Below are 14,798 nucleotides of genomic sequence, written 5' to 3' on the forward strand. Positions count from 1 at the left end.
ATGCCAAGTAAACTTTCCTGACCATTCTGTCATAGGTCGTCTGATATAATGAAGGAGGTAGATGCACTGCGAGTAAATAAGCAGGAAAAAATTTCCACACACGGGGCACCACCCTTCTAAACGAGCCAGTTTCAGGTGAAACCCATCAGCATAAGCACAGGAAACGGTGCCCCCAGCTAGACCCCTAAGGGGTCATTGGTGATACATCCTACGTTGCTGTAGAGAAAGCGATGGCTGATACTTGCAGCATTTTACACTTTTCTAGGCTATGCCCTCACCCTACGTAGAATACAACGGGCCAGTTAAGTCTGCCTCCCCGACATGCTTCGACACAGAACATCTTTTTAAAGTAAACTAGCCCGAACGCTGCAGCTGCTGTACTTCGACACGCAGTGACTCTGTTTAATGATACTACGGGGCTAGGGCGATGGCGCTCCGCTGTGGATGCATAATATTTTTCGTGATGTAGCATTTCATCAAGCAAAGTGACTTGCGAATACTCCGTACGAATGTCTGACACCGTAGGCGAGAACCCACTGACAATTTCGACGATATGCGCTTATGCTATCGCAGGAAAAACCCAAAAGAAAGGCAACTTCTCCATAATACAAAATTTCCCGATCAAAGTCTAGTTGGTGATTCCACCAACCACAAATCTCCCCAGTCTCGAAGAATTTCACATCCACAGTTTCAGCTAACTAGCGGTGAATAGAGTACGAGAAGAGCAGAGCACTACTCGCTGTTTCGTTAGTCGCTCTGCTCTGAAAAATTTCAACAGGTTTTTGTTCTTCGTATTTTTCCCGGCTGTGCGAGCATCGGCGTTTTGCACCTTCCGCCTCCAAATTTTCCCGTGTGTGCGGGAAAATTCAACATACATACAGTAATCGAAGCGGAAGGGCCGCTTAGGTTTTCGATAGATTGCGTCAAAACATTGAAATGATTCCTGAACCTGCCCTAAATTTAATGTTCGTGCAAGTATGTAATTATGCGAAGTTTGGGTAGTAGAATTCAAGATGCTGCGTAGCTTCTTTAAGAACATAAGATGCCAAGTCGAAGCGCTATACAACACGCAGATTGTGTGTGCGTGGAACAAGGATATAGTTCTGGTGACTAAGAGAGCATAAACTTAATTGCGTTCTTGTATTGGATTACTAGGTGGGGTAGCGCGTGATGCATGTAGTTATACTGTATCTGATGCTGCAACATCAGGGTGAAGGGTAGCATTGTTCTCTGCTTGAAGGATTGTAGTAGCTAATTAGAACTTCACTGGAAAACCTAAATTTGCCGCTGTCCAGCGCAACGTAGAACCCCGATCTGCTTGCTGGGGTTCGGTGTCATGCTCGACAGCCTGCTCGACGATTGATATCCCAGGCTGGATCACCTCTGCCAGCACCAGAGGCAAGGCCAAACATTCACCCCCACAATGAATTTCACGCTGTTGATGCAACAGCGGACCAGCACAAGCTACGTTTATCAAGTCTTAAACTCCGTATTGTTTACACAAATCCGGTCTCATCGCATTGTCGCTTTTTTCCAGTGGGTTGGAGCGTAGTCCGGAATATTTTGAGTTATCCAGCCGCATGACAAAACGACGACGCAAAGCACCCGAAATTTATTTTTGTGTGGTCGCTGCAACAGCGAAGTACGCCTCCACCGAACAATGATCTTTTCTACATCTATACAGCTCAGCTGGCATGTACCAATGTGATCAAGTGGAACCCCACCAACGCACCTCAGGAGCTGTTTGACTTTTCAACTAAGACGAATGTGCCTTCAAAAGCTCCTGTTCTCCCCTTGCACTTAACAGAGGCTAGTCGTTACTTTTCCTTCAAATTTAGTGACTCCAGCTACTATCCAAGTGCCGAAAAGCTTAATCCATCACCCTTCAAACTGCATAGGCACCTGCTGCCTGCTGCTGCGCTTGCTGCAATTTTGTGGAGCCTGCCCACTAGAATGCCCCCCCAAATTGAATTTTATTACGCGTATTTACGAGAATGTGGTTCAAATGAAAAAGGAACAATGGCAACGCGGCCATAAGAAGGACGGAAAACGAAACAGACATCATCTCCAACAACTCCCAGACACATGGCCACACTCCATAAACACACATATATACAGATGTTAACGTAACAAATACGGAAGTACGCATACGTATTGCACGTAAATGCACCTGTTGATATATGCATATGCGTATATTGATGTGGACAATATTCTTATAAATACTGCCATATACATATATTTGCGTACATATATATCTGCACATTCGCATACTGTGCTTCCCCGTGTGCCATGTGATTCCGCGGGGCATCCACTTATGGCGCTGCAGTCTGCGGCATTGAGAAAAACAAAAGGCTTTAGGGGCCGAGATGGAATTCCACATGCGCATTGTACCAAGAACCCACCTACCTCCATGAACGAATTTCGAGGGAGAATGCGATGTATGTATGACTAAATGTCCGCTTGTGAGAGGTGAGTCATAGGCACCTGGTGTCGTCCTTCGTGTTCTTCGTTCGTTTTTGTCTTACGAATGTGACGCCTCAGCCGCTAGCTCTGCCAACATCCGGCGCATGCGGCTTAGCTCAGGGCGGTCCTTTTCTTTTGTTGCAGTGGCGCCGCTGTTGCTTCTGTGATTCACCAGCCAGTATACACGAGCCCATCCACTGCCGCACTCCTGCTGCTCCTTTGCCGCGGCTGCAGAGGCCTGTGCCCTGAGGATGCAGCCACAGGCAAGAGTTGAAGGCTTTGGATTTGCGTTTTTTTGTGTCATGCTCTCTCGCCAACGACGCACGATCACTACAGTGTCAACTAGGGCATCGGCAGACGTAGCATTAGAAGAGCCGGACGCAGAAACTGCAAGAAAGTACAGCGCTAGGATCAGCAGCAGCAGCAGGCAACGAAAAGGGACAGCAGCGACGCAAGCAGTCTACTGTGCACAAGCGGCGCTGAGTGTTAGGAGTGGCACAACTGTACTTGAGCTGTGCCTTGCGCCTCTCCAGATGTCTCTCTCTCTGTTCATAAAAAGTTCGAATTTCCTCATCAGCAATTTGCTGCTGCTGCTGCCGCTGGGCTTGTTCCTCGCGTTGCCGGATCTCAATGTCCCCTTGCAGCTGCTGCTGGAGATCCTGTCGCTGTTGCAACAGCTGCTGCTGCTGTTGCATTTGCTGCGCCTGCTTTGCCTGCTCTTCGGGAGTCAAAGACACCGCTGCATCTTGAGTGGCACCTTGAGGCTGCCCGAGCTCAGAGGCCTCCCGAGCAGAGGCTGCCCTTGGGGGAGCAGCTCCGAAGACATCACTGGGAAAAGAGGTTTCTTCGGTGGAAAAAGGGTCGAAGGGGTCGCTCCTGCCAAGTTGCCGTTCATCCCTCTTTTCACGATCGCCCGGGCTGTCTGCAGCGGAGAAGTCTATGCCGTTATTCAGTTTCTCGCGCTGCCGCTGCTCCGCCTGTTGCACGGCCTGCACGGGAAGTGCCTCTGGCTGCTCCACGCTGTCCAGTAGGAAGTCGTCATCCTGCTGTACTAAGTCGAATTCGCTGCTCTTGCCGTTGAAGAAGTCGTCGTGTGCTGCTGCCATCTTGCAGACGCTTGGGTTGCCGCTGGTCTCTCGCTGTCGCTGCAGAGACACCCAGAATACAGCGACTGCTGCGGCGCCTCAAATACCAGCCAGAAAGGAACAACGAATTCGACTGTCTCGCAACGAAACGAGGCCGCCGTAGCAACCTTTCGACTGCTGCTGGGACGCACGCACTCTGTACAGTGGCGGCAAAGGTGAGCGTGCTCCTCCGTCGAATAGCGAGGAGGAACAAGGAAACCTTGGTCAGCTAGAAAGGGATAATTGTCTGCTGCTCCTGATAGAGTCGTGCTGGTGCTGTCACCGCTGCTGCCACGGGCGTCAAGGACCGGGGGGGTTGTCTGGGCAGCGGAGAGCGCTGAGCAGCCTGCCGTAGGGGTCCTTATCCTGCAAAAGTGGCTTTAAAGCTGCTTATTAAGTTCAATTCTTTTGTTGCAGACGGGAATGCTCCCTTTAGAGTGGGTGTACGCTCCAGGGTTGAGAGCGCAGATCCTCCGTTCTTGCTCCAGATGTCTTGAGGCTTCCGACGTAGGCGGACGGTTTCTTCTGCGTTCCGCCGCTAGCCGTGCGCGACAACACGTGGATCCTCGTAGCGTCTCTTTGCTCTCGAGTACGCGTCTGGCTCGCCCAAACGCCGTTTCGACTACACACACAGCAGGCCGCCTGCAAGTGCAACACTAGCAAGGCAGAAGCAGCAGCAGCACGAGCAGCGGCCACGCTTGCAGCAGCAGCTGCTGCTGCAACCCAGCCAGTCGCGCTGAATGCAGCAGCAACAACGCGGCGGCAGCAGTGCCAACATTTGGGCTCCAGTGGAACTGGCAGAATAGCGGCAGCAAGCCTAGAGGCTGCACTCGAAGCAGCAACAACTGCCGCTGCACTTGCAAGTCGTTTGCTGCCGTTGCCAATGCGACCCCATGAAACTGGGAGCCCCAACGCTCAAGTTCACTCTGCCGCTGCTGCTGCTGCTTACAGCTGAAGTCTGCTTCTTGCGCAGCCGCGGTTTAGCAGCCGTCATAGAGACGGCAGGGGGAGTCACCCTTCAGCCTCGTTGGCAGGACTGTGTCTGCACGGCATTTCTTGTGGGCAGGAGGCAAGCAGCAACGCTGCCAGCAGCAGCGCGCCAAGGGCGGTATTGGCGCCAGCAGCAGCAGCAGCGGCAGCTCGTGCACAGGCCTGTCTGCGACGCTACTGCCCCCACACGGAGTGCCTCCAGATCCGCTTGCGTTGGAATCTCTACAGATGCGGAGGACTGCAAGACTAACAGCAGATCGTGCAAAGGCGAAGGCAGCAGCAGCGGGTTGGCTCTTCGCGATGCCGACTTTCTGCGGCGGGTTTCGAAGTGGCTGTTGCTGCAGTCCGTTCTAGGGATCAACACGCATCCTACTACCGAGCAGCTCTTGCAGCAGCAGCACCAGCTGGGGCAGGAACGGCGAAACTTGCGTTTGAGCTCTATAGAGGACTTGCAGCGAAGATATGCGAGCTTGTCTCCTTGTTCAGCGGCGACGGCAGTCGACGCAGCCGGCCCCCAGGCGCAACCGCACGAAGCTGCATGCGGCAGAATTACCAGCATACGAAATGGAGGCGCGTTCTTCGACATATCGCCTCTAAACGACCCCAACGGAGCTGTTAAGCTCCAGGTGTATGCACGGGGGCCGCTTCGGAAGGCTGCTGAAGGCGCCATCCCCTCAGGAAGTCTTGCCCAGGATATCTCCGCCTTCTCTTCCTCCTCCTCCTCCGAGGAGGAGGAGAAGGAGGAGATGGAAGAGAAGGAGAAGATGGAAAAGAAGATGGCGATGGCATGGAATGCATGCAGCCTTGTCGAGGGGGATCTTGGAGCGTTTCGAGCAGCCGGCGCTTGCGAGGGAGGGACCTCCAGGTGCTCAGTGCAGCACCTGCTGCCGCTGCTTGATCTAGGTGATGTGGTGCTCGTCAGAGGCATTATGAGAAAGACTTTGCGCGGCGAGCTGACGGTGGATTTATCGCATGGCTTCCAGAGAGGGTCGCATGCACCGCTGCAGCCTCTCGTGCTGCTGGCGAAGCAGCTGCTCCCGCCGGAAGCAGTGGGGTTTCTGCAGCAGTCTCCCGCCAGCGCTGCTATTGCTACAGCCCGCTTGCTGTTACTGCAACATATAGCAGACGTAGGACCAGCGTCTGTTTGCGCTGCTGCCCTCCAGGAGAAAGATCGGCTGCAGCAGCAGCAGCCTCAGGAGAGCAGCCGCAACCCTTGGCTACCGCAACTGCTGCTGGTGCAGCGGTATTTGGGTCGGCTGCAGCAGCAGCTGCAACGCTCACGCGTAAAGCAGGAGCAGCAGCAGCAGGAGCAAAAGGAGCAGCAACAGCAGGAGCAGGAGCAGCAGGAGCAAAAGGAGCAGCAACAGCAGGAGCAGGAGCAGCAGGAGCAAAAGGAGCAGCAACAGCAGGAGCAGCAGCAGCAGGAGCAAAAGGAGCAGCAGCAGCAGGAGCAGCAACAGCAGGAGCAGGAGCATCAGCAGCAGGAGCAGCATCAGCAGGAGCAGCAGCAGCAGGAGCAAAAGGAGCAGCAACAGCAGGAGCCTCAAATGCCACAGCCTGCCTGGGATGGCGATAACGAAGCAGAAGATCAGCACCAGCTGCACGAGAGCAGCAGTGGAATTCGCAATGTGTCCCTTTTACTGCAAAATCCTGAAAGACGGCGACTGCTTCGGGGTCGCAGCGCCATAATTAAGGCCGTGAGATCTTTGCTTGATGGCGAAGGGTTCCTCTCCGTCGATACTCCCTGTCTCCTACGCATGCAGCAGCAGCAGCAGCGCCAGCAGCAGCAGCCACCGCAGCAGCGGCACCGGCGGCAGCAGCAGCATCTCTCTGCTGCTGCTGCTCCTCCTCCTAGCAGCGAAACAGTCCGCCTTTTCGCCTCTCAGCTGAACGCGGTAAGCTTACCAGCAGCAGGAGGAGCAGCAACAGCCTTCACGCGAGAGCAAGTTTAGCAGGCACAAATCTGTTGTGGTGGATGTCTGCTTCAGACGAAGGCAGGTGTTGTGCTGCGTCAAGCCCCCGAACTGAACCTCAAGAAACTGGTGATTGCTGGCGTCTCTGATAAGGTACTTGGCTGCTGGTGTTCGTACGTCTCTGCAAGTGCTGCTGCTGGGGCCGCTGGGGTGTACTTACTGTGGGCTAGGCCATGCAAATTCTTTGAACGCCACGGTATTGCTGCTCCTGGTGCAACACAATGACTGAACCTTCCTGCCAGCCTACTGCGTTTGCTGCAGCTGTACGAGATCGGCCGCTGCTTTCGGAACGAAGGCATTTCTTGGCGGCATCACTTCGAATTTACGTCTCTTGAGGTTTACGCCGTCCTTCACACTGCCGCAGACATGCGCCGCCTTACCCAGATGCTGCTTGCTGCTGCTGCTGCTGCTGCTTCTGCATTGGGGTTCGCGTCTGCAGGATTAGCAGCCGCAGCAGACAAGGCGCCATCAGCTGGAACTACACCTGGGGGCATGCTGCCTCGGGAGCTTGAGGGTAGGGGTATTTTCAAGTCGGTGAACTGGGCGACCCCCTTTCAGGAGATTGCCTACTTTGACGCAATCAAGACTTATACCGGGATCGAGTTGCAGAATCTGCGTCACGAAGAGGTTAGAAGCAGCAGCAAGTGTAGCAGAGAGTGTAGCAGCGGGAGTAGGGCAGGCAGCAGTAGGGGCTCCCAGCAGTGCACCTTCGGTGCTCGCTGCTGTATCGTATTTTGTCTTTTTTAGGCCCTGCGGCAGGCGGAAGAATTACTGAGGCAGCAACAGCAACACCAGGAGCCGCTGCCTTCTCGCTGCGTTCTGAGCAAGGAACATCTATCTGCATTTCTGTTCAAGCGTTTTGTAGAACCCCGTTTGCTTCAGCCAACCCACGTGCTGCACCCCCCCCTCCTCCTGTCACCGCTGGCAGCCCCAGCAGCACCTCCTCCAGCAGCAGCAGGAAGCGCCTCAGCATGGCCAGTACCGCTCGCTGAAAGGTTTGAAACATATGTAGGGGGCATGGAAATTGCGGACGGCTACGCCGAGCTGGCGTGTCCATCTGAGCAGCGGAGGAGACTCGCAGCTCAGACCGCCAAGCTCCAGTCGCTAGACACAGAGACAGCCGCAGCGAACGCAGAGGTAAGCAACGCAGAGGGGCAGTTAGGCCGGTAGAGACTCGTGCGCAGCGATGCACAGCGCGGTGCAGAAGGGCAGATAGACAGACGCAGACTTGGAGGGAGCCGTACTCAAATACCCGACGGAGACATGCAACGATGGCATGAAGACTGACCTCCAGAGCCACCTGCACCCGCGCTCAGAGGGAAGAATCACAACTTGAATAACGTCGTGGCAGTGAATGACATGCGCGAAAAAAGGAGGAGGGAAGGTCACCCGTGAAGGTCTGCCACCCTGTATGTTGTTGCTGCTGCTGCTGCAGGATTTTGTGGACTGTCTGGCACTAGGGCTCCCCCCGACTGCAGGCTTGGGGGTTGGCATAGACCGCCTAGTGCAGCTGTTAATGGGGGTTGCCTCTATCCGCGATGTGATGTTTCTGCCTACTGCGGCCTAGAAGCTGAATCGAGCTCGAGTCTAAAAAAACTCAACTCCGAGCTGCTGCTGCCCTCTGCTCCCTTCCAACCGGCAGGCGGCGCTTGGGCTCCTTGCGAGAGACGTGCACAGGCAAAGCTACAGGTACAGGCCGATCCAAAGGCGCGAGGTGAAGGCGGAAGCACATGCAAGGCACCGACTGGACGAGGCAGAGACGGAAAGAGAGAGACACACTCGAACCGACACAGAAATATCTCCAGGGACTAGGGAGGGGAACGACCCAGCACAGAAGCAGCACAGCTAGTCTTATGGCCGGTGCAGACTGCGAGATGCGCCAAAGGGCAGAGAGACTAGTTGGCAGGGAGAGTGAACTTCAGTTGGGGATAACAGTTTCAGTACCCAACTTGGACTACAGCACAGAATAGTTTGTCGGCCGTCCGCCTACAGCGTCCCCAAGGCATGCAACGGGCAGCTTCTATCGGTTGCTTTAGTGAGTAGAGTGTGGCGTCGCGGTCTCTTTTAGATCCGGGCATTCCGCTTTTCACAAACTACGTTCAGGTGCCATTTTGATGTGTGGATGGGCTTTTGTATTCAACACAATGCCCTCGGGCACTATCGCGGTAACCACAAATTCCCGTACCCTGAATGGCTGGCTTAATTCCATGCATTTTTCGTACCAAAAAGGCTTGATTGTCGCAGTCTTTCGGTTTTTAAAAGGCGCATTTCGAGGTATTGGGGACTCATAGGTTCCTCACACCAGCATGCGGTCGGCACAGAGGGTCGCGGCATTCGTCGGTACAAGAGTTACGGTGAACGGATGCGAATTTTTGACAACAGCAACACGAGTTTCGCCTGCAGTTGAGCTCCTGCTGCTGCCCTCGAAACAGTGCATTGACGCACAAGGGCCGCAAAACGCAGCATAGGCGCGTCTGTCGCTGCGGATAGCCCGGGAACCTGTATTTCGCCGATGTGTGTTGTTTTATGTCCAGGTGCGAGGGGCTTCTTGTGTCGTGCTGTCGAAGCAGCTCCCGAATGCTGCTGCCTCGTGGTCCTCCGGGCAGTGGTGCCTTGCCTCCTCACAGTCAGCATTTTCATTGCCGAAATACGTTAGGTCGGAATTCCAGGCATGGCCTGCATCGGCATGCTTGCATAACCTGGAAAGTCCTGCATGCACATCTGAAGCTGCACTAATCCAGTTTCTACTCAGTAAAGCCGACAGAACCGTTGAACATAGAGATACAGCTTGTTGCATCCACACGCCAACATAGGTGTGTGGAGGAATTTATTTTGGAGCCATGCACTTAAAATGCTGGGCGTAAAATGGCATATACGCGGTATTGTACTTCGGCACTTCTGCATGTTTTTATGTGCACAGTTGCGAGTGCCGTAACATGCACTTGAGGTAGCGTTGCTTTATGCCTCCCAGGGTGCCGTTGATCCATCTTTGTCTGGGTCCCCTACAACACGCCTGTAGCAACTTACCGTAAAGTCAATACACCTGAACCATCTTGCGCTAAGGCTAAAAGTTTAAAATTTTCAAGTGGTATGATTTAAAAAGCGCAACCTGTGTTTCTCATTCCCATCCACAGTACATAGTCAACAGAGAAGTATTTCTTCAAAGTCCATTCCTAAGGATAAGGAGATGTGGAAACATACCGTAAAGAGCGCGGCGACAACCAGATAAAAATATACAATATACGTTATGTACTTCACCGTGATTACTGATACGAATGCATCGGAACTACTCTTTTGGCAAGGCAGATGAGGATGCAGCAGCACACTACATGATGATCCCTACAACCAGCTTACTTCACGCCCAATTTCTTGCGAACGTAAAGCACTCCTCCAGTGACGTCACTTCGTTCAACTGACTGGCACACTGCTCAGAGCCTCATCCGCTATTCTCTTATTCACCGCTCTGAGCGAAGCTGAATTTGGACCTACCATGCTGGCAGTATGTAACGCTGGGGCATCACGAACAGACACCCAAGACCTGTGTAGCATTTTGAGGCTCATGCTTTACAAATTGGTCAGCCTTGCTAGACGCTCGGCCGTGTGGGCTAGTCCTATGTTTGTCTTTCGGTTTACATGGACACCTTTCTCCGTATGCGCCCCGGATTACAGCTCATGCATTGATATTCCACATGTGATTTAATTTTAACGTCTTAGGCTGGTTGCCTTAAAGTGAGGGATCTAAAGTGTAGCATGTCATGAGATCTAGGTGGCCGTTAGCGTTGGCTTGAGCGTCGCAGAGCACTTTTGGGAGTCATCCCCCTGCCGTTGGGATGGGCGGGGCACACAAGAAAGCTAGCTTTGTCCACACAGACTTCTTGCCTTCCGCATTGCCAGCAGTCAGGCAGGTGAGCAAGGTAGGTGCAGAACTGCAACCAAGTTGTCCTACGTTAGGCGCTGTGGCTGCAAAATTTTTCAGCAGCTGGATGCATCTCACCAAGACTTTGCAAGTGATGGAACCTTTCCAGTTCCAGATATAACTTATAAGTCGGGTAACATTCCCGTTCAGCCAAGATCATGAGATCAGCTTCAGTTTTTTGCGGTGCTGACGGCCTCGCGAATCGTATCGCTGGTGTGTTTAGTGATAGTGCCCAGGCTCGAACCTATCGCACAGTTTATTTGCCACCCTTATACCGCATTGGATGCTCTCTCCCTATACTTTGAGCAATTTCTTCTCGAGACTAACTTGCCAACGTCATCCGATACGCCGTCGCGTGCACTTTGTCCACCATTAACGTAGCTTAGCGTCCAACGGTGCAACTGTAAGCTATCCAACATTAGATATACGCACCACGCGTAAAGCGATGACAAAATTCCAAGTGAACTTTTTTTGTTGAAGCATTATAGTGCTCAGAATCTGTGTAAAAATGCATTCTGTTCATGATAAATTTGCTCTCAATCTCTGGGGAACAATGTACTATTATCTGTGTGTGTGTCAATCTTTTGAGCAGGACTTTTATATCCTATGAAAAGTATCACAATTGAAAACGCATTTAAGAGGGAAAACGTGCCCATAGAAAGCGCTGACGTACGCCTGCCTGTGCGTTGAGCGCCGTCTTGAGCACACTTCAAATATTTGATCAACTTCGCCCACCCACCGATGGACAGCACAGTGTAGAGCCAGACAAAAGCAGTTTTAAGAAGTTATACCAATCATAGCTCTAAAGGGGAAAAGGAAGACAACTTTTTTGACTAGGTGAGTACTTCGCTGCATACCCTATTTGGTCGTGACGCGGAAATCCGGGGTAGGCTAACCAACAGAAGTCTCGAACACAAGGCGTCACCTCACCTTGCCATATGTTTAACACTTCTATGACACCGTATAGCTAGAGCGTTGCAGCACTGATTGAGAGCCCATAAACTTACCAGAGCGCTGAACACAGGTCCGTAAACAAGTGCAACGCAACTTCAGTTTCTGAAGCAAGTTGCATTGTGTGGGTCATTTTTGTTCATCATGTGTTTGATAGGACAACCTAAAACAGATTTTAAATGATCTAATTTAATGATCATGACGTTTATATCGCTGCGCATCAATCCACTGGTTTATCTGGCAGTTTTTTCCCTTCCCGTCCCCATGCACTCCCGGTATTCTTGCCGGATGCAAGCATAAAATCCAACTCAAAATCTGCCGTATGAATTCTGTACCTCTCCATGTACAGCCTAGCAAATGATTAGTTGTGCATCTTTCATCCTCTGAATGCACTTTAAAAGTAGCGACATACATAAGTGCCTTGCGCAGAGGCGACTCTTATGGGGAAGTCTGCGCAGACTATACACTCCAAAGAGATGTAAATACCAAGAGGACAAAAGTATAGGATAAATATACGACAGCTGGATAGCTGCCAGCTTCATGTCTTGGTAAGCGTTGGGCCCTTCCGGCTACTGAACACGGGGTACCCGATTGGTTGCCACTAAATGGCCTGTGGAGGTGCTTCTCAGCTGTACTAAGACTAGCAAAAATACTTGCATTTCGAGCATTTTGTTGGTGATGCAAGAGAAATAAAATACTTGAATCTTACGTGCATTGGTGGTGCTCCACTCATCGGATCTGACACCACGCATTGTGAGGGCCGTGGCAATGCCTCTGTACACTTTCGTTTTATTCGCTGACAAGTTAGAACGCGAGATGCATCAAAACCTCACCACGATCAAGACCGGAGCTCAAGTATTTCGGGCTTTTTTGGCTGCGAGTTAACAAGGGCACGGCCACCGCATTGCATTGTCGACTCCACCTGCGGCTTCGCCAAACTTCTGATGCTACGTGACATACCCCAAAGTATGCAAAGCCGCTCACACTAGAAAATCAAGTTTACCAAAAGCAGCACAACAGTATGCAGATGGGTGGGCGCATGCTGTAACTGTGGGGTCACCCCTACTTAATCAACAGCAAACCTGACCACATGAACGCACGGAACGAAAAGTAACTGCGGAACTAAGTGGATCTGAAGATTAAATTTAGAAAAATTGGTTGATGGCTGAATTTTCCCTGTATTCTCTTACTTGCTTTTTTCACCTACGGGACACCACGGTAGTACACTCCCCCCTTGCAGTACGCTGCGCAAGTGCTCTCACAGTAAGCATGCAAAAAGGGCTCCGTTTTCCCTATATTCGACACACATTAACTTGAAATGTACAGACCTTGAAGCATGTGTCTCGCTATTTTTTGTTGCAACGGACGGTACTCTGCTGTTCCCAGCAAGCGGTGTTGGGGCGAACCAGTGGTCAATCAAGTGGCTTTCTCCAGCTCAGCTGCAATATAAGACTTATGCACGTGTACTGCAGCAGCGAGTAGACGCTCAAACAGCCGTAGAGTTCTTGAGTTATCCTTTTATGAAGCCCATAGCGCAAGTACTGGAGTACCAGAGTTTGCGCATCACATTCGTGTCTTCATCATATTCGCATACTGGGCCACAGCATTGTTCATGATTACCGCCGCAAGCAGTCACTGAGATGCACCTCGATATAAGCAGGCGACATCAGCTCTAGCCGGGTGCAGCCGTGCAACTATACGTTCCCGATTAGGTGTTTCTAAGCTGTTTTTTTCATATTTCAATATTTGCCCTCCTCAGCAGTACTGTTTACATTCTAGCACCGAAGGAATTTTGTAACCGACGAAAAAATTGATGTACGTTGCTAGCAAAGATGCAAAAATGAATAAGCGTCTAGGCAGTACAGCTCTGCGTAAGACGGCAAGACCGTCTCGCCAGGGCCAATGGCCCATGGGTAGAGCGTCTGACTCCAGATTAAAAGACTGGGGGCTCATTCTGCTCTGGCCCCACTCCCTTTCTATGGCAACTTCCGGTTTGTTTTTACTCGTGGGACCGTTTTCTGGGCAAGCACTGTCACGTAATGGGTGTAGGGGATGGCAGACCTAGTAAAACTCATCCAGTGCCTTAGAAAGGCATGGCATCCGAAGGAAGCAGACCTTAGTGGATATGCGTGTGATCATCTGGTACGGTTTTTAACTAGTCGCCCTAGAGTTGGCATGCTATAATCTCACCAGCTAAGGCTGCAACATTTCTGCATCCCGTTATTTTATCCACTGCGCATTACAATGATGGAGAACAAAATAATCACAAACCCCCATATATTACAGCAACCGTCTCAGTCTCAGCGTTCGCAAAAAGATTTTTAATGGGGAGTTCTTACACAGGATTGGAAAGCTTGTAAAGGGACCTCGGGGTTTTGCAGCTCCAAGAAATACTTATGGCGTTTTCGTGGCATGGTGTAGTCTGTAGGCATTTGTCGCCTACACAGATCGGCACTAAGGCACTCTAGCGGAACACCAGTTGTTTTTCACCATTCTTATAACGTACAGTCTTTACAATGTGTGCCAACAATTAACCACGCTGTGCTGCGTAGAGGTAGCCGAGGTGTAGAGAGGGACTAGAATGCACTAGAGGACGCTTGGAAGCAGCAAAAGAAACTTGAATGCTGCGGTGCTGTTCAGTGGCAGGCCTATCCACTTGAAGGTCACGTGACCTCTCCACACCTTTAATAGCAGAGCCATAAGTCTAATAATACTAAGCTGCACTGCTAGATGGCTCCTCAGGTGATTCGCCTACAGATTGATCACGGTGAAGGAGGGAGATACAAAAATTGGTTCTGGTGGCCTACTGGATTCGTGCTTAAATCGGCAGTGGTAAATATTCTGCAAAAGCAACATACCAGTCCTTAAACTTTGGTAAACACAGGGATGGTTAGGTGATGAGACCGAAGCCGTAGCTCAACACAACCACTGAATTGCAGGTCACAAAAGTAGCCTGTGATGAGACGACTTCCCTTTGGACAGCTATTGTCTTGGATTGGAGAGACTGTCTTTCTGGCTCTGCATTTTAAATTGTAGCGCCTGATGTGTAGAGACGTGTTCTCATTTAACCCTCCAATTTTTTCAGAGGGCGTCCAGACCTGCGGGTGTCATTGGCTTTAAGGACTTTACAGTTTGGAGCCCTCGACTAGAGGATACGACATGGCTTGAGATTTGAGGACGGGATCGGGCGCAATAATGAAGGCAGACTAATGTCGTAAAACGCCACAAAAACGCTGGCAGTTGAAGTGACACTACTGCCTCTCAAGCTTTCTGTCTCTGTTTATTCCTTTTTCTTACATCACACTATCGTGGACCTTGGCTCTCGTAGACGCTGTAGGCAAATGACGCGTTGTGTATGTAGCAGTGGATAATTGGTTTGAT

General features: G+C 51.4%; 2 protein-coding genes across 2 annotated transcripts; one reads left to right on the forward strand and one right to left on the reverse strand.

Moving 5' to 3' along the window:
• Positions 1 to 1,850: 1,850 nt before the first annotated feature.
• On the reverse strand, positions 1,851 to 3,569 carry LOC34621022 (putative uncharacterized protein DDB_G0271606). The gene is made up of 2 exons (XM_026338587.1): positions 2,966 to 3,569; positions 1,851 to 1,924 (listed from the first exon to the last, which is right to left on the reverse strand). The coding sequence occupies exons 1-2, from the start codon at positions 3,567 to 3,569 to the stop codon at positions 1,851 to 1,853; spliced, it is 678 nt and encodes a 225-aa protein (XP_026194372.1).
• Positions 3,570 to 4,470: 901 nt separating this feature from the next.
• Positions 4,471 to 8,117, forward strand: LOC34621021. The gene is made up of 8 exons (XM_026338588.1): positions 4,471 to 4,506; positions 4,721 to 5,203; positions 5,354 to 5,860; positions 6,011 to 6,472; positions 6,566 to 6,643; positions 6,812 to 7,177; positions 7,298 to 7,687; positions 7,986 to 8,117. The coding sequence occupies exons 1-8, from the start codon at positions 4,471 to 4,473 to the stop codon at positions 8,115 to 8,117; spliced, it is 2,454 nt and encodes an 817-aa protein (XP_026194373.1).
• The last annotated feature ends 6,681 nt before the right edge of the window (positions 8,118 to 14,798 follow it).

This window comes from Cyclospora cayetanensis, unplaced genomic scaffold, assembly GCF_002999335.1.
Source record: "Cyclospora cayetanensis isolate NF1_C8 unplaced genomic scaffold, CcayRef3 CcayRef3_contig_28, whole genome shotgun sequence".
Lineage (NCBI taxonomy): Eukaryota > Apicomplexa > Conoidasida > Eucoccidiorida > Eimeriidae > Cyclospora > Cyclospora cayetanensis.